The following is a 20458-nucleotide window of genomic DNA, read 5'->3' as shown; positions in this document are numbered from 1 at the left end:
TTACTTTACACTCAGAAGTGTTGGCTCCCAGGTACTCAGGTAGCCTTAGGTTGTCAAGAAATAATATGAGCCCTTACTTTGACAGATAACTGGACTGTGTATATACATTTTTAGAGCAATGCTTATGTCAGTAGACTTAAATCACAGAGTTGGTTTAGTTTTTAAGCCAATGTCAAAATAAGATAAATCTCCCATGTGTGTTCGCATTTTTTTAAACTGCAGCCTTGGTTTTTGACTTCCCTCCATTACAGTTCCTTCCTATAGTTAAATGGCCAACATTATCAATGTATCCTATAAAAGACAGTGGTGTCGTTTCATAAAATATAGCAATGGCAGAACCCTAAGCCAAAGGTTGCTGCCACTATTATCTGTCCCTAAGCAGTACAACCTTCATTCATGTTACACTAGTATTGTGTAGGACTTTTACCTGAGTGCAGTCTTCATTTTAAAAAAAACTGTTTTATATATATATATATATATATATATATATATATATATATATATAAATGTTTCAGGGGATCTTGTGCACTACACAGCTTTGGCACTTAACCAGGTTTAAATTGTTATATATTTTCTTTGTAAAATCTTAAAGCGGGGGTTCACCCAAAAAATTAAATTTTAACATTAGATTCAGCCGAGTTGTCAGAATGACAATCGGCTGTTTTTTTTTTTCTGCGGGACTGGGCGTTTCTAATTGATTGTTTTCCGACCATCGCATACAGCGCGTCACGAGTTGCCAAAAGAAGCCAGACTGCGAGTCGGCTCTATACGGCGCCTGCGCGCCGACGTTCGGCTTCTTTCGGCAACTCGTGACGCGCAGTATGCGACGGTCGGAAGCCTGTCAATCAATTAGGAACGCCCAGTCCCGCAGAAGACATACCCGGAAGCGGCGGTGAAAATACGGTATGTACAGGGATAAAATAAAAAAAACGCAGATAGTCATTCTGACAACTCGGCTGAATCTAATGTTAAAACATTTTTTTGTGGGTGAACCCACGCTTTAAGATACAATTTTTTTGGATCCATATCAGGCTGTGGAGATACCAAAGCTGTTGAGTAAAATAGCTGGAAGTTTAATATGTATGTTAAAGTGAACCTATATTTAAAATTTGCAGGGGACAGGTCACCAATACTAAATCATATTATTATTTTGAGTAGACAGCTTAGGTCTCTGGATACCAGGAGCATCGTGGATGCTTGTTAGAGACGGAAAATAATCTGTTGCTTGCTATCAGTATGTCCTTGAACAGATAAGGTGTGGCATTTTACCTAAGTGCTCATAGAAGAGCAATATTGAACTAATCAATTTTCTGCTAACATATTTCGGTAATGTATTTATCACAAAATAAGTAGTTAGTCATTGCATTACATTTACATAGTTTAGGCTATACCAGAGTAAACACTGCTGCTCTTTTTTGCAGTAGCTTTTTCGCTACCCATGAAAATATAATAGGGTCTTAAACAGCCCCATATATAAATCTACCAACAGAAGAAGGAAATTTACTAAAACTAGTCCAGCGAGAATATGGAGAAGCTATGCATAGTAACCAATCCGCTTCTAAATGTATCTAGTTCAGTTAAAGTGAAACTTGTCTCAATTTAAAAGTCTGCCAGCAGGCAGGCTTGCAGTCTGCTTACAATCTTCTTTGGAATGTACTAACGCTCCGTGCTCCTCTATGGAGCTGCGGATGTCAGCGGTGACATGCCCGCTGACATCCGACCCGCTCCGATCCGCCAAAGTGTAACGGAGGAAAAACCTACTTTTCCATTCGTCTGGCGGATCGGGTGAACACGGACAGACGGTCCGTGTTCATCCGATCCCCCCATTGGGGAGAGCGGAGAAAAGACAGGGTGTTCCCTGCACAGTGTGTGAGGACCGCCATGTCATCCGGCAGCTCAGCGGGGATCAACGGAGCGATCACCGCTGAGCAAGCAGAGGTTCACGGGGCGGATCATTACTGATCCGCCCCGTGTGAAAGGGGCCTTACTGTACAACTGTGGCCAAACGTTTTGAGAATGACACAAATATTTTTACAAAGTCTGCTGCTTCATTTTTTTTTAAGGAATTTTTTTTTTGTTATTATGGTATACTGAAGTATAATTACAAGCATTTCATAAGTGTCAAAGGCTTTTATTGACATTTACATGAAGTTTATGCAAAGAGTCAATATTTGCAGAGTTGAGTTTTTTTTCACCCGCCTCTTGAGGATTGACCACAGGTTCCCAATAAGATTAAGGTCTGGGGAGTTTCCTTGGCCATGGACCCAAAATATTGATGATTTGTTCCCCAAGCCACTTAGGTATCACTTTTGCCTTATGGCAAGGTAACGGTAGGTACCGGCATATAACCCAGCTGTAATGATTTATAAAACCCTGTGTCCTGTCTGTATGCCAGGAAATTTATTTTACTGCCCCTTCTTATCTTGGTAACATTTTAATTCCTATATGTGTGTTTAAGCATGTTCTAATTAACTCATAAAATAACTTGTTTGCTCATTTTCTTTTGACCTCCTGAACATCAAAAATGACTCTGTAGGATATGCAGAAATGTGTCCAAAGAAGGAAGTTACTTGTTTTAAATTAAACACATCAATCTTCCTTTAATAAAAGCTGTCAGGAAATACTTGAAAAACTCCACTTGTAAACCAGAGGTCCAAGTTCTTGTTTTATGCAAAATAGGACGTAATTATTTGGCAAATTTAAAATAAATACAATGATGAAGATGGTTGCATTACAGTATGTCGCTTATCACTAGGGTAAGCTCAAGTACAATATTGGAGTGAACAACGACAAATGCAGCCCAATATTGATTATCTGCCTTTTCTTTGCACTTTGCATTGTAACATGGCCTTTAATATATAAAGCTACAGTATAATGCAGACTTTTTTTTTTAAAGGGATAATAAACTCAATTATGTTGAGGATTTGGCTTGGTGTACAACCGTCAATACTGTTCTCATGTTGCAACTAGGTGTCTAGGTAGTCTACAACATTGCTGAGTAGGGGCAAAATCACGTAAAGGTACAGGCCGCTGGCTGTAAATGTGGCCCGACTAATATATATATATATAATATTAAATAAATATTGTGTGTTAGGCCAAAATGAGAAGCTATCCTTTCCCCTCTTGCTTTTTTCACTGTTCTAGTCCCCATGTAGTGTTTGTTTTTATATATTCCAACAGTAAAAGAGCTGGCTTTTCTTGGCTTTTTGGTGACGTAAAAACTTGTACAAAGAATACCTGAAGGAATGGACACATGTATTTTGATATTAAATCTGCTCATTTATATATGTTCAGTATATTTATAAACCTGTCTGTGTGCCAGTTTTAACAGTATTCTATACCATGGCTGTCAGAAGGAATTCATTTTTGTTGTTCTGTTATGCTCAAATGGAATTAACTCAATGGAATGAAACATTTAATAGACGCTTAGTTTTTGTATAGAAATTTATATTTTTGAAAAGTTACTAAAATATGTACCAGTAGGTCATTTAAATCAGAGTCTCCCCTTTTTTGGTGCTGATCCCAGCATTCAGAAGAAAGCTTTTCCTTTATAAAGTATACATATGTTGGATAGTTACTGAAACTGAATCCTTTTAAAATGGGAAATCAAATTTATTTTGGAAGTATTTGCGAGATTTATAGAAATCGCCATTAATGACATCGGCACTTCTTTGGGGTAATCCTTGGTTTAAATATTATTATTTATTTAATCAAAAATCATAAGTGCTACATATTAAATGCTATTTAACTATTTGCAATTCGTTTTTTATTCTCGACTGTACTGTGGGTATTGTTGTTAAAGCCAAATTGAACAACTGTATTTATTTCTGTAATGCAGTCCGGATTTACATATGGTAATAAGTATCCTGGCTTTTTAGGGTTTTTAGCTACTTAGTGCTGTAGCAAGAAGTAAAATACCCTGTGCTGGCAGCATGTTGGAGACTGCTGTGTGTGTGTGTGTGTGTGTGTGGGTGAGCAGTGGTCCGTCTCCCCAACGTGCTGCTTGGCACCAAAAAAAATACTAAAAGAGCAACATATTTATTACTGTATATGAAGCCTCACTATATTACTGTAATAACTGCAATTGTTTACGTTTTAAGCAATTATTTTCATGCTGTACTAACAGAATTTCTTTTCTACACCTGCGTTTTGGAAGTCCATCCATTTGGTATATGTGTCAAGCTCTCACATAGATTACTCTATATGAAAAGCTTTCTTCTCTTTTTTACGCCACTTTTTTCCTTCCCCCTTTTTTTCCTCAGTCTTTTCTTGTTTCTCTTCTTTTTCATTTTACCCCCCATCTCTTCTTACTTTGCTTTCTAAGACTTCATTTTTTTCCCTACTGTGCTGTATTTCTGTGACACTTTGCTATTGTTCCCCTGGCTTTCAGTGACAGCTAGCAATTTTTGTGCAAAATGTTCTTCCAGTTATACAATAAAGCTTATTTTAATGTTTTGGCAGCTAGCCACTGATGTGTAGTAAAAAATATATATCAATAAATGTAGGAGCTTGGCACATAAACCATAAATTTTCTTGGTTTGATGATATTTATTTGTGTGTATTTTGTGCAATGCGAATATGATCAAGGTAGGACCATCTTCTCCAAAGATGAATGGTGCATTTTTGTTGTTTTTTTTGTTTTATATTTTTTCTTTAATTTCCAGTTTTCCATTTCTAATGTGAGTGTTTTTTGTATGTCTCCCCCTTTGTGTGTGTTTTGTTTTTATTTTCTTTTAACTTACAGCGCAAGCTTCACATAAAGTGTGCCAAGCCCAGGATGCCCTGCCATTCACCTGCTTTTTGCAGTAATGTGTCCCTGCCATTTGTGTTCCTCGACACAGATCACTAATTACTCACTAAACACACCATGTTTGGCTGCACGTGGGAAAGACTGCGTGCATTTGGACTCTGTTTTGTTTTGCCTGGAAGTGAATGTTGCCAAGCCTGGTCTGCTCCGAATGGCAAAAAAGTGTGCCTTTTTGCCAGTCACTCTTTTGCTCCTGCTGGCTTAAACCCATCTAATCCTTGAAGATTTTACCTGCATGTATTTAGAATGGACCCCTCAACAGGACTGCTCTTCGGACATCAGACAATGGCCGCTTTTAGTCAGCTGACTAATGAGCAGTCTAAGCGTGACTACCACTTATAAAATTCAGTTGAACATTGAACAAAATCAGCCTTGATTTTTTTTTTCACTATGTACTTACATATTGTGACGATTTCTGATTTAATTTGTAAATAGTTTGCTCGTATGGCTAAAACTGTCTTAGAAAACCATCTCTAATTCCCCTCAAACACCAGTGTGAATTGTTCCACTCGGCTTTGCACATCTAATTTGCTGAAATCTGACATCACCGTAATTATAAAACATTTCACCCTGGTTAAGGTTGTACTGACAAAACAAAACTGAAACATATTTGTGATTTTTAAAGGTGCTGCTAACTAAGCATATAACCGCAAAGAAAGACCAATCCCACGTTCATGTCAATAAGCCTGTATTCTATTTTTTATAGAGAGGGTGCTATTGCAGCATTGTAGGTCTTGGCTTACTGCAGCAGCTTCATGCTTTTGCTTTATTTTCTATGTCCTGGGCCTAAATTTCCCTCATGGTGCACTATGGTTAGGCAAGGCAACTGGCTAACAAAGCAACAAGAACCTTCCTGTTTTCTAAAAGTGTTACAAAGCCCCAATAAATGTAACTTTGAAGTATTCCTTACTTCTGTACATTTTACTTCAGAGGGCAGGATGTGTGTATGTATGTGTGTGAAGGAGCTCCTTGACCTCTCTCCATTGCTGTTCTTTTCAAGTTTAAGAGTAAACTGTCCAAATTGCCATCCCAATCAGATGTTGTACTGGCATACATGGTAAGATAAATGACTAAACTGTGTCTTATATTCTTTCTATGCAATTTTTTCTGGACAGCTCCTTACCCTTTCTGATACATTCCAAGAAGTGGCGACCCATGTTTACCTATTGACTTCTGGATTTCTTTCTCTTCTGATGATGTTTGACCTGATTCTTTCTGCTCATAGCTAGGTAGCCTGTCTCTTTTCTTGTTCACAAGCTCACCTGGATCACTCCCCTTTCCCCACCTCCTCCAGAAATGCACATCCCACTCTGCCTGCAGCTGATCCCATCGCTTGTAAGCCAAGCGTGCTTGAATGCATCCAATATGCATCTTTGATACTTGATATTACCATCATGGGGGCAGTGTTTAATTTTATTTCTCACTAACTAAACATGGCTCTGGGTAGCATTAGGAATGAAAAAGACCACTATGCAAACATAACTGACCAGGAACACTAGAGACTATAGGATACTCTATAGGTGCAGGGCCAGAAATCTGATCCTAAACCAGTTTCCTAACCATTCGTTACGTTTGGTCATTCATTCATAAGTGCTCGAAATATCATGCTTTGGTTGTCTTTTTGTGTGCTGCTTTTGCTGTGTCTGTATTTCACATTTAAATAACATTTTACAATTACCATTAGTGGGCTTTTTTTTTTTCTGCCATGTTTCACATTGTAGTAATGGATATTGTCAAATAAACCATGGCTTATCTCAGGAATGTCAGCCTTAATGTGAATTGTTGCCTACTCTTAGTGCAGGCAGCCATTTTGTGAGCTAAATTTCAGCTGCATTCATCAGTTCCTGATGTGTAGCATTGTATGATTTCTTCAGCCCACAGAATTTCTGTCTGATTTCTCTGTGGTTAAACCCTGATCCTTAAGGGCTGGATAGAAGTGTGAGTATCCAGTCATTCTGGTAGCACAGCTGGAAACCCACCTGATTGGAAACCACCTACATAAAATTGATAGGTTAGTTGCCTTTAGCCAACTGTTGCTAGTTTGGTTATAGCTGTGTATATCGATTTTTAAACTCTTGCACGGTTTTTACAATTTTTTTTTTTTTTTAGATATAATTAGACATATTTTTATGTGGAGAAAAAAAGCCAAGTATACAATTCATGCAATTTATGCAGTGAATCTTTCAAGCCTTAATTTCATTACCTATCCCTGGGCCATGTTTAGCACATTAGCCCTGCACCTGTATGTCGTTCTTTCTGTCTCTATTTTTTTCCACAGTAGTCCTTGGCTGTGCACGGAGTAAAATGGCTTCCCCGCTATCTGTTTGGATGCGCTTTCCCTTCCAGCACGTAAGTATTTCCGTAGTATGGTCTAATGAGTTCTCAGGTACAATTGCTGAGTGCTGTAAATATGGGCTGACATAACAAAGAATAAGCTGATGTGTATTTTTAATACTTAAATAGTACATGCAAGTAACTTAATAAAAACTTGTGAGTAGTATAAAACCATAAGATTCTTTAGAAAGATTGATTGAAAAATAAATCTAGTTGAAGGGGATAAAAGGAGACGCCTGTATGCATGACAGACTTTATCATTTTCTTTTCTTATCTCTAAGGTTTTAAACGTGCCATAGCTTCTTGCAGAATAGTCACACTGTGAATACTGCATATAGAGCTGAATTTTGTAGGGGAATGTTGAAGCAGCCGTTGGGGGGGGAGGAGTTTTATTATTTAGTTTATTGGCACAGTTCACATTTTATACCATCTTTCATGTTAAAAGTATATTTGGGGTATAAATTAAGCATAGCGGTTTGTGGCTGTGCCTGCATAGCCACATCATTCCTGCCAGGAACTGTATTATAACAATGATTGCAGGGTAGATGGGACTTGCAGAGAGTGTGCTGGTAAGTCCTTCTCAGTGGCACTTCCTCCAGCCAGACCACTACTTTATTGGGCTTATGTCGCAAACTTTGTTTACTTTACCTGCTATTTTATGCAGAGTTGAAGCTTTATCTTCAATGGATCTGGCACAGATCCTGGAAGGCTATGAGTTTATGGGGGCCAAGAGGGTAATTAAAGAAGAGCTCCAGTCTCCCCCAAAGTCCTCACCCGAGCCGATTCTTCAATGGGCTCCAGGGGCCAGCATCGTAACTAAAGGAAAATGGCAGTGAAGCCTTGCTGCTTCACAGCCGGTTTACGACTGCACATGCGTGGGCCAAGCTTTGTGACTGGCCCCGCAGTCTTTTTGGACCTGTGATGTTAAAGATATAAGCCTGCAGAAAGATGGGGGGGGGGGGTTTAAGTCCAGTTCTACATTTGTATCCAGAGACAGGCAACATGCCCGTCTCTCTGCCCTGTGCATCAGGGCTGCGGCTACCCAGACACACACACACACACACACACACACACACACACACCTATCACTGGTTGTTAAGGATGCTGTTGGCTTCACAGCTGAGAGGCTTCTAGCAACCAGTGATACTGGCAGTGGGCAGGGTCTGATGGAGAAGCTGAAGGACTAGTTTCCCATAAGGTCTGCTTTCATCTTGTGATTGACAGCAGGTAGTGGGCGGATTCCATAGCCAATAGCAGACAGTCTCTGAGCTATGAAATCTGCCCATTGCCTGCTGTCAATCACAAGGGGAGCAGACCTGGTGGGGAACCTAAGGCTGCTGCGCTGTCTTCGTAACAGCTGCAGCGGCAGGGAGAGTTCTCGGCTGCACTGGGGATGTAGTGTCTATTTGGATACTTTGGCCCAGTGCTCGCGCCTCAGCAGGACAAAGCGGGTGCATGAATTTGCAGCAAGCATCAACATTTTTCATGTGGAGGCACTGTAAAATTCTAAAGAATTTAATTCTACTTAAAATATGTATTAAGTGCTGTGACATAGCTGGCCTGCCTCTGTATATAGATTAATTCCACACAGTATATTTTACACTGAGCATGAATTGCAGCGGTTTTATACAGTACATGATCAACCTGCTTATTGACATCTATTGCCTCTTCATATTATTTAAATAAGCCTTTCAGGTTAGATATCTTATATGTTAGTGCAGGGTCAGTACAAACATTCTTTACTTATTGTAGTCTTGTCTTGCCTGTGTGTACCCTTCAGCTCTGTGTTCTATTGCTTTGCTTTTCCTTGCTTCTTCCAGTAATTCATGGGTCCTTACATTTTCTCATTGTCCAGCTTTATCAAGTCCATCATGTCCTGTTCATTTGCAGTGCATTTGGATAAACAAGTTGTATGCCATCCGGAAAGCTTGAGGATGCAGCATAACACTCACTGTCACTTTTTAATATGGTCTTTTTTTTTCTCTTTGAACATAAAGCTGTGAACAGCATTAGGAATAATGTAATGTTATACTTACATTTTTTTATATAAATATATACCATTTGCCTTAAATTGTAGCTTTAGGAATTTGAATACCAGTGTTGTTAAAGATATAAAACGGATGTCTTGTCTTGTTTTTTCCCTTTTTTACCTTGCATCCAGTGTTAATGCAGTATTATTGAAATTGATGCATATAGTAGGCACTTGTTATGTGTTTGAATTTTTAAACATTTTGTCTTTGAAATATAAAACTATACAAGTTATTTTGAATACAATTTTGTATGCTAGACAGAGGACATGTTTTGTTGCCAGCACTCAACAAAAAATATACTTTTATCCCAATTTCATGTGTGTGTCTTTTTTTTGTTCAAACTCATTTGTTCAGTCACACATTGGTAATAGGTTTTTAAGAGACAACTGTATGAAGCGGACTGTGAGGGTTACCAATGGATACTTCTGCCTTTCCACATTCCGCAGATAATGCCAATTGCAGCTCTGTTCAATGTTTACAGCTTGAGGAAATCTTTAAAGAACTTTGTTTTCCAGAACTTCATTGGCAAATCTACATTTAACATCTTCTAATGCACTGTACATTGTACTTTGTGTGTCAAACATTTGCTTGTGTGTGTGTGTATATATGTATTATATATTTGTTTCTGTGTGCAACTGCCTTCCCAAAAAACTGCCTTCCCAAAATTAGCAAAAAAAAAGTAATACTATTGATGGTACAACAGTCAACTTCTCTCTAGCCTAAATTGACTCATGCAACACTGTACCCAAACTAAATCTTTGGGCCAGATTCTTAAGCAAGTTACGCCGGTGTATCTACTGATACACCGGCGTAATTCGAAATTCCCGCCGGCGTATCATTGTTTTGTATTCACAAAACAATATACGCCAGATTTAGGCTAGGATCAGACTAGTGTAAGACACTTAGGTCTCATTTGTTTATGCAAATGAGCCTGATACACCGATTCACGTACGAAATCGCATTGCGTAACCGTCGCTAACGTCGTTTGCGTAGGCGTAAGGTTACCCCTGCTATATGAGGGGTAACCTTACGCCAGTCCCACGTAGGCCATGTTAAGTATGGCGTCGGGTCCGCGTCGTGTTTTCCCGTCGGGTACGTCGTTTTACTAAGTCAGCCGCGAATACGACTTTACGTCAATGACGCACACGTCGGCGTCATTGACGTTTTACACCGAGAACTGGAGCATGCGCACTGGGCTATTTTAAGCCCGGCGCATGCGCAGTTCGTTAGAATCGGGGGCGCGCTTAATTTAAATACATGCCGCCCCCTTGGATTTACGCTGCCATACGCCGGGCCATTTACACCAGGCCGCCCCAAACTACGGAGCAAGTGTTTGGGGAATACAGCACTTGCTCCTGTAGGTTGGGGTGGCGTAGTGTAAATGGCTTACGCGACGCCCGCCCAAAAACTACGGGAATATGGCCCTTTGTTTTTTCCCGCCCACAAATAGAGCTTTCGTTTGGTGGTATTTGATCATCTCTGCGGTTTTTATTTTTTGCGCTATAAACAAAAGAAGAGCGACAATTTAAAAAAAAACACAATCTTTTTTACTTTTTTATTTAATAAATATCACAATTTTTTTTTAAAAAAAACATTTGTTTTCCTCAGTTTAGGCCGATACGTATTCTTCTACATATTTTTGGTAAAAAAAATCGCAATAATCGTATATTGATTGGTTTTGCGCAAAAGTTATAGCGTCTACAAAATAGGTGATAGATTTATGCCATTTTTATTTTATTAATTGTTTTACTAGTATTGGCGGCGATTTGCGTTTTTTTACTGTGACCGTGACATTGCGGCGAACACATCGGACACTTTTGACACGTTTTTGGGACCATTCACATTTATACAGCGATTAATGCTATAAATATGCATTGATTACTGTGTAAATGTGACTGGCAGGGAAGGGGTTAATATGTTCCCTAAGGTGTGTTCTAACTGTAGAAGGGAGGGGACTCTGAAGGGGAGGAGACCGATGTGTGTTCCTCTGTACTGGGAACACACATTGGTCTCCTCACCGCTGACAGGAGGTGGATCTGTGTGTTTACACACACAGATCCACACTCCTGCCGTGATTACCGACAATCGCGGGCACCCGCGCCGGGTCACAAGCGGTGTCATGGGCGTGCGCGCCCTAGATCGCCGGGAATACAGGACGTCATAGTACGTCCACCCGGATCGGCGAGGGGTTCCTGCCGCCGTCATTTCACAATGACGCGGTATGGGAGTGGTTAATCAGCCAGCCGATAATTTGGCCAGCATACAGAATGCATCATTTGTTTACATATTTGGAAATGGAGTGCAGCACACATACAGCTCAGTACACCATCAATACATGTCAGAAGACACAGTGCAGCACAAATACAGCTTAGTACACCGTCCATACATGTCAATGAGTGCCTGAGAACTTCTAAATATGTCAGGAGCAATGCCTCATGGGACATGTAGTCCTGGGCAGGATGTGAGTGGCTCTAAAGGCAGAATTTTTTTTTTTTTATACCTTGCTATAGGGGCACTTTATACTATAGTTTACAGCTTGCTATTGGGGTGCCAGAAGCATCAGTGGGGCACCCTAGAAGAGGAGAATCAGGGCTGCTCTGTGCAAAACAATTACACAGAGCAGGTAAGTATAACATGTTTGTTGCTTTAAAAAAAAAAAAAAACACTTTAAAGACTCTGTGCAGGGAAGATCAGCTTCTGAACCCAGAGAAGGTGGAGGATGATTGATGGGAGGTAATATAAGGCATTACACTAACATTTAAAGTAAACTTTTACCAGCATTGTGCATTATATTTAAAATTCTCATATCCATGGAAAAAAAGTTTTAGGTTTTAGTACTACTTTAATATAAATAAATTCTCTCTACCTTCCACTCTTCATATAGCTTAATGTCTGACTCCTAGTTAAGAATGCCCATATATCCTACTTCTGGGTATATTTATTTATATATATATATATATATATATATGATATAAGTAATATATATTATTACTTTCACTGTTTCACAGTCTGATATTTACCAGATCCAACCTCTAATAGTATATACAGTATATCTCTTCTGCAGTGGCATCATTAAGGGGTGGCTATTGAGGCTGGAGACCTAAATCATAACCCCAATTTCAGGGCTCGCCCTACTGTGAGAGAGTCGCAGGCTGCCTGACGGACGCATTGCTTTCGCACAGCCGCGGCACTCTCACTGACAGCCAGAGATCAGTGTGTGAGTGAGTCTCCTCCGCCCATACCATAGAGCCGGAATTAACTTTCTCACACAAATCTCTCCTGAGCTGGTGAGCGCAGACCATGGGGGGGGGGGGGGGGGGGAATCTGTACTACCCAGCCTATCTTCTGTATACCCAGCTTCTCTGTATACACAATCCTCATCTGGTGGCAGGTGACGTGACAAGCTCTCTGGTGACCCCGACGTAATGAGGGTGGCTTTGGGGACCCTAATGTAATATATGTTTATATATATATATATATATATATATATATATATATACACACACACACACGTATTTGCCCGCCCAAGCGTATGACTTTCTTTACTGTGCTGCTATGGGCTCTAGCCCCAGATCTTTTGTAAATCTAACAGCGCCTCTGCTCTTCTGTCTATTAATCTCAGAGTGGATTAGAGATTTTGCTACCTAACCATATAGTTGGTTATTTATATTTACCACTGCATAGAGATATTTAAGAATAAATTCCCTATTTTTTTAAACTTTACATCGTAAATAAATTGTACATCACACTTTTTTTAAGGTCATTATCCAATTAATCGAAGCGATACTCAGCGATCTAATCGATTATGAAAATAATCGTTATTTGCAGCCCTAGTATTGTTTAAAATGAGCCATTAAAAATAAAACCGAGATCCGACATGCAGGGTGTCAGACTGACACCCCACATCACCGATCGCTGGTCGCGCTGGTGGTATTTAATCACTGCTGAGTTGTGTGTTTTTTTTTCTTTTCTGCTAAACCATTTATTTTTTGTCCACTTCACAAATATGTGCCACTTTGTATTGGTATATCACATAAAATCCCAATAAAATACATTACGTTTTTGGTTGCAACATGACAAAATGTGAAAAATTTCAAGGGGTATGAATACTTTTTTCAAGGCACTGTAACTTGTTACGTTTTGTGTGGAGAGCAGAGACCACTTTAATTTTAAGTTAGTACCTTAAGTGAAGCCATACGAGATAAAAGAAGTGATCAGGCAGATCTGGCAGACCAGGTGTGGGCCAGGCGGTGCTAGTGCATCCTATAAAAACAAAAGAAAAAGGAACAGGCTGGGTTCACAGCACTGGTCCAGTGCGTCCCTGTTCTCCATTTCAGGGAAAAATCATGCGTTATCAAACAATGTGCTGGAAAAATATCAATAGGTCCGACACCGGAGACGCCTATAGGTCAGGTCTATGGCATAATTCCACAAGGAGCTTTCATCTGAGTGGGTAGGGCCTACGGGGAGAACCTGGGCAAACATAAGCGAGATGCGGAAACCCTCTTTTAAGGCAGAAAGGCAGGGCGACACTAAAAAACATCAACCAAATTAATTAATATGGCAAGGGTGTCCGAGTCCAGGCATTGGAGGAATAGGGGCAACCACCTAAATGTGAAGTTCCAAACAGGGCTGAAGGTTCAATCGTCCATTCTAAAATGGCAGTCATGCTGGAACAGGAAGGGTCCATCCTTAAACTGTACCCACAAAGTTGGGAGCATGAATTTGTCCAAAATGTCTTGGTATGCTGACGCCTTAAGAGTTCCCTTAACTGGAACTAAGATGCCAAGCCCAACCCCTGAAAAACAACCCCACACCGTAATCCCCCCTCCACCAAATGATTTGGACCACTGCACAAAGCAAGGTCCATAAAGACATGGATGAGCGAGTTTGGGGTGTAGGAACTGACTGGCCTGCACAGAGTCCTGACCTCAACCCGGTAGAACACCTTAGGGATTTAGAGTGGAGACTGCGAGCCAGGCCTTCTCGTCCAACATGAGTGCCTAACCTCACAAATGCGCTTCTGGATGAATGGTCAAACATGTCCAAAGACACACTCCTTGTGGACATCCTTCCCAGAAAAGTTGAAGCTGTTTATAGCTGCAAAAGGTGGGCCAACTCAATATTGAACCCTACGGCCTAAGACTGGGATGCCATTAACATTAGTTTATGTGTGTAAAGGCACAATACTTTTGACAATATAGTGTGTGTGTGTGTATATATATGATTACATTATATAAGCAAGGTGTATCCTCAGACAATTCCTTTCTCAGATAAACAATGCTTACTCAGTTCACTAGCAACATTCTCATCTCCTCCTGCACACCCCTGACTTGAACTTCAAGAAGCCTATCACTGGCATATGCAGAGAGTAGTTTTACTTTAGGTGCCTTATCCTTTTAACGAATAGCTGTAGACCAGTGGTTCTCAACCTTTTAGTTGTGGGGACCCCCAACAGTAAAATTATTTTCGTAGCGTGGCTTGTCAGCACCCAAGGCAAGACAAGTAATTTGCGCCCCTAACCCACGGAAATTTAGCGCTCCCTGAGTCCCCTCCAATCATACAGTATTAAAACCTCATATGGTACATTTTAGGATATATCACTCTTTCTCTTTGTTCTCCTCTTTTTCCCTTTTATCTCTCGCTATCCTAATTTCTTGTTTTTCCCCCATCGCTCTCTCTAGCCGCCTTTCTTGTTTTTTCTCTTATTCTTTCTCTCCCTATTTCTTTCTTCCTCCCCCTCTTTTCCTCTCCCTTCCATGTATTCTCTATTTTAATTCCCTCTCTTACTCCTTGGTGGAGGGGGAATGGGATGAGTGGCAATGCTGGGGGGAGTTCTGATCAGCCAACTTAGGTGTTCTGGATTAAGGTCATCTGCCGATCTGAGAACTGTAGTGGGGACTTTTAATGGCAACTATAATCACAGGTAGTGTTACCCAATGTGTCTCTGACTTTGTGGTGTCTCGTAGCAGTGACACCTATGCTGAAATCAGGAGATGGGGTCTCCTCCAGCCCGTCCCACCTCACAATCCTCACCAATCCGCGGACCTCCAGTCTCTGCCCCCCAGCCATGCTGTGAACTGAATGGGTGGCTGCGAAGAGGCTGAGTGGGCGGCCATGTGCTTCAGTTGGGTGGCCACTGGCTCCAGAGACAGCCCTGCTGAGCAGACGCAAGAAGGCTGGGAGAGTGGTGCGGTCTTCAGGAACAGCCCAGGATCTGGTGACCCCTGGCAAATCATCATTTGACCCCCGAGGGGGTCCCGACCCCCAGGTTGAGAACCACTGCTGTAGACTATTCATTTTTTCTGGTTTGGGGGCTTCTTGAGGATGGTAAAGGAAACATCCTGTGAGAATTATGTGGATTGACTGATAACCAGTCCAGTAACATTTTCAGTCAGCAGTCTACATATGTAATTATGCATACAGGTTTCCTTTAAATCAAGCACAAGATGGGGCCTCATCGTAGTAGTATATTAGAAAATATTACAGTATTAAAACTATGGTCAGCAAAAGGTTTTTTATCAGTATCGTAATGGTGAAAGCTGCCTCAAGCATTTCAATATTTTGAATTTGTGATGGTTTACTGAATCTTTTTTCCTTAAATGTGCAGTTGTGCTAATTCCAGCACCCCTAAATTACACTAGTCCCCTCTCCCCTGCAGATGTTTACTTACCTTTGTTCCAGAGCTGCAGCCTCCTACGGTGTTTCTAGTTGTCATGCATGTGTACTGGGTACCCATTGACTTGAATCAGAGGGCCAGATTCACGTAGATGAGCGGCGGCGTAACGTATCGTAGATACGTTACACCGCCGCAATTTTTCATCGCAAGTGCCTGATTCACCAAGCAAGGCGGGCCAATTCAAATGGGCGTGTGCCATTTAAATTAGGCGCGCTCCCGCGCCGGACCTACCGCGCATGCTCCGTTTCCGAACTCCCGCCGTGCTTTGCGCGAAGTGACGTCATTTTTTCAAACGGTGACGCGCGTATCGTAATTTCGTATTCCCGGACGGCTTACGCAAACGACGTTATTTTTTAAATTTCGACGCGGGAACAATGGCCATACTTTATACAGCAATACGATTGCTGTGTAAAGTTAAGGCACCAAAAATGACGACTAACTTTGCGACGGGATACTAGACTAGCGGCGACGTAGCGAACGCGAAAAACCGTCGGGAATCGCCGTAACTCCTAATTTGCATACCCAACGCTGGTTTACGACGCAAACTCCCCCCAGCGGCGGCCGCGGTATTGCATCTTAAGATCCGACAGTGTAAAACAATTACACCTGTCGGATCTTATGGCTATCTATGCGTAACTGATTCTATGAATCAGTCGCATAGATAGAACAACAGATACGACGGCGTATCAGGAGATACAACGTCATATCTGCTCTGTGAATCTGGCCCATTTTTAAAAAGTCATTTAAAATGACCGTGTGTGGGGAAAACGTTGTTTTGTCATCTGAAAAACGACAAAAAAAAAATTCGAACATGCTTCAATTTTTTATGTCGTTTTTCAAAACGTTGTTTTTTGTGTCATAAAAAATGATCGTTTTGGGCTAAAACTACGTTTTTAAACCCGCGCATGCTCAAGCAAGTTATGACGCGAGCTTGAATGGAACAGAGTGCCGCTGTACGTGCTGAACGTAACCGCACTTTGCTAGAGCATTTTGAAAAAACTATGGTGTGTAGACAACGTCGTTTTTTAAAATGAAGTTTGAAAAACTTCGGGTTTTTTTCATGAGAAAAAACAACGTTTTTTTACAAGACAAAAAACGACCGTGTGTACGCGGCATAAGTTTACAGCCTTATTCAGAAAAATGGGGAGCAACTCTGGAGTAGGCCACGGTTCTGGAATCAGGATCAGTAAGCAGCTGGGGATATATGGCCCTATGTTAAAACCATTATCCTACTGCTTGAATATTCCTCTTTTTCTTTTTTTCTGTAGCCTCTTCTTTATATAAGCAACCTGTTGACAATCCTCCACCTCTCCTAATTTGGACGTTAAGGTGCCAGAAGAGAAGCAGTCTTGGCCATCTCTTGGATGATTTGCCTCATTCACTCTGCTATTGTTCTTCCTTACTTCTTCCTTCTGTGGGTTACATGTTGATGTATACTGTGTGTCTGTGTAAGCACTACTTAAATATATCCTTACAGAAGTATAAGTACCATGTAGCCAAATCAATTTGCAAAATATACAGCTGATGCCAAAGGGCTCAGTTATTTGACAGACTTGGTTTTGGGTAACATCCTGTTATTTACCAGTAGAATGGTACCCTTTGCTTCATACTACCTGTTTTCAAATTGTATGGTAAGTCCTGATTCTCAAACCACAAAAAAAAAACGGAATAGAGTTCCTGTGAAAGGATGGTGTTCAGCAGAACTAAATAAATTAGTAGGCGTGGATTTATACGTACTCTTATATAAATCATAATCCATATACAGACTGCAATGATGAAGCTTTTAAAAAAACTATAGATGTGACTGTTTTATGAGTTTGTTTTAAGGCTTTGTAATGGGCCGTACACACGACCGAACATGTCAGCAGACATGTTCGGTCGTGTGTAGGCCCGAGCGGGCAGGATTCCAGCAAACATTTGCCCGCTGGGCCTTTTTCCAGCGGGCAAATATTTCTGGACTTGTTTTAAAACAGCCCGCTGAAATCCTGCCCGCTCGGACATGTTCGGTCGTCTGTACAGACCTACCGTACATGTCCAAGCGTCCGCCATCCCTCGCATGCGTCGAATGACTTCAACGCATGCGTGGAAGCATTGAACTGGCAGGGCCGCCCACGTCGCGGCGACGGCGTGGACACGCCCCGCGTATTGTTTACGCGCGGATTTCTGTATGATGGTGAGTACAGCCACCATACAGAAATCCCCGGGCAGACATGTACGGTGAAAACGGTCCGACGGACCGGTTTCATCGTACATGTTTGCTCGTCTGTACCCAGCATTAGAGTTAACAATTTGGAAGTTAGCAACTGACCCTGACATCCTAATAGCTGGAGTGCCTGTGTCTATGTCAGTTTAGCTCATGGGTGCCCAACCAGTGGCCTGCTCCTGCTTTGGGATGGCAGGTCGGAAAGCCCAGTTGCTGTCCCAGAGCATCAGTGTTGTGGATGGAGCCTGCAGTAGAGAAAGCAAGCAGCTTCGGAGGAAGCAGAGCCACATAAGCTAATGCTTCCACTACAGCGCCATCTCCTGTCCCAGGCAGAGTGATACCGAATGCACTCTGCCTGGGACAGCAAGAAGACTACAGCTGGCAATGCCTGTAGATCAGAAAGTGAAGGATTAAAGGTCAAGGTATATATCAGTTCTGCAATGGTTATGAGCCTGCTTTAAAACTGATCCACCTGTTACTGAAAAAATCAAAGGAGTGCTAGTGCATTCAAGGCTGGCCTGCTGGTATTTTCATATCCTCAAATAGATGCACCAAATATTCATATAAAACCTATTAGAAGCGTAATGAGTTGAAGTGACATTAAAAACATGCAATTCTTGGTACGCTAGTAGACATATATCATGTAATAAATTACTGTTGTGTGCTGATACAATTACACGTTTTGCCGTTATACACCACTTCTTCAGATTATCATATTCACTTATGACAGTTATCCAATAAAAGGTCTCTTGGTTAAAAACAAATAGTTTCAGAATGACAAATCAGATTGTCTCAGGCTGCGGGGAGGCATAACAAAGGGACAGTTAGCAGGGAAAAAAGAGGTGGGCCAGTCTGCACAATTTGATAGTAAGTCGATGTTAGAAACACCCAAATTTCAACCAAGTTTCTAAGGGCTAAGGCTGGGTTCACACTACTACACTACTTTCATCCTACTTTGCTCTGTGTTCAATGTTTCCCTGAGAGTGTCTTGTAGTGTCCTACACAAGTCGGTCCGACTTTGAAAATGCTCCCTGTACTACTTTTGGTCCTACATTGATCCTACTTCAGGCCCATTGAATGTCATTGAAGTCGGACCAAAGTAGTATCCTGTTCATGAAAGTAGGACCAATGTAGGACCAATGTAGCAGAGCAAAGTAGGATGAAAGTAGTGTAGTAGTGTGAACCCAGCCTAAATCGGTAGTGTCCAACAGAAGGGCTTACACCTGGTAGCAGGGTCTGGGGAAGAAACCACACCATCCCCCCTCTCATATCAATCCCAAAGAGGGCTTAAGCAGCCAAATATGTCTAACTTTCAGCCTGTCTTTTTTAGTTTTGATATTCTGGTTTGGTGACCTCTCCGGTATAAGTCTTCTGTTTCACCCACATAGCTGTCTTCAGACAGCCCTACTGTACATATAACCTTGTTGTACCTCTGGGTTACCTGCACTGAGCCAAAAACTTCTATCATATCCTGTGAGTTTGGTGTGCTTTCTGAAAGCACACTAAAATTCCTAGGGCAGGAGTTTTGGTACTCTTTCAGAAAGTGCACAACACCTGCAAGATATAGAATAGAGGTCTTAGGCAAAGCACATATAAAGCCGCAGGTGCACTGCGCTGCACCCAAAGTGTGCGTAAACAGCAGCACATTAGTGTGAAAGCAGCCTTATAGGCGGCTCAGGACAGTAAGTGCTTGTTTACATTTGCAGTTTGGAGGGGCTGTAAAATCCCATAGTTCTTTGTGGCCCACAACCGGTTACCAAATCACCTAAATCCATCTCCTGTGTAAAAATGAAGTTAGCAGCTATGAAAACTGTAGCTGCTAACTATTAATAAACAGCCCGTCACCTGTCCCACGATCTAGTTCTGTGCTCTCCCCAGCTGTTTTCACCTCCTGTCTTCTGTCCCCAGCACCAGCATCTTAACTGTGGGCACCTGGCTGTGACAGCTTGCGGATTCACGGCCAGTTGCCTACTGCGTGAGCCATGCTGCCCAATGTGAATGGTTCCGCAGTCTTCTGGGACCTGTGACGTGTCCCAAAAGACTGTAGGGAGGGAGGAGGCGAGGAGAACTTCCTCTCCGAGCGCCTAGGTGGTTGGAGCAGAAGTGGGAGCGGGTACCTGTCAAAATCAGGTACGCACTCCTCCCCTTCCCACAGCTAGGTGCATAAAACCATTTACAATTATGGTGAATTCACACACAGTGCAGTGACAGGTGTTTTACTGCATTGTAAAAAACGCCTGTCATGGCAAGAGCACACGTTACATTCACACTTCAATAAAGCATGCTGCAATAAAATGCAAATATGCTGCATTTTTTTCGCAGTTGACAGTACAGAACTGCAAGGCACTGTTCAGCCACGCAGAGCATCATGCTGCTGTACTGTGATATGAATGAAATGTACTATT

At 41.5% G+C, this 20458-nt stretch overlaps 1 protein-coding gene across 3 annotated transcripts in view; it reads left to right on the top strand.

Annotated features, from left to right (window-relative positions):
* Positions 1–17514, top strand: part of SEPTIN11 (septin 11) — a 119287-nt gene extending 101773 nt beyond the window's left edge. For 2 of the 3 annotated variants that reach the window (XM_040324089.1, XM_040324077.1), the window contains exon 10: positions 4745–9483. In XM_040324089.1, coding sequence (XP_040180023.1) covers positions 4745–4760 — 16 coding nt within the window. In that variant the 3' untranslated portion in view covers positions 4761–9483. Of the gene's footprint in view, positions 1–4744; positions 9484–17118 lie in introns of those variants that run through there. The other variant, XR_005743574.1, reaches the window with a different exon arrangement.
* Positions 17515–20458: the final 2944 nt, after the last annotated feature.

The sequence above is a fragment of the Rana temporaria genome, chromosome 1 (genome assembly GCF_905171775.1).
Source record: "Rana temporaria chromosome 1, aRanTem1.1, whole genome shotgun sequence".
NCBI lineage: Eukaryota > Metazoa > Chordata > Amphibia > Anura > Ranidae > Rana > Rana temporaria.
Note: the sequence above shows the minus strand (reverse complement) of the source record. Positions and strands in the feature narration are given on the sequence as shown.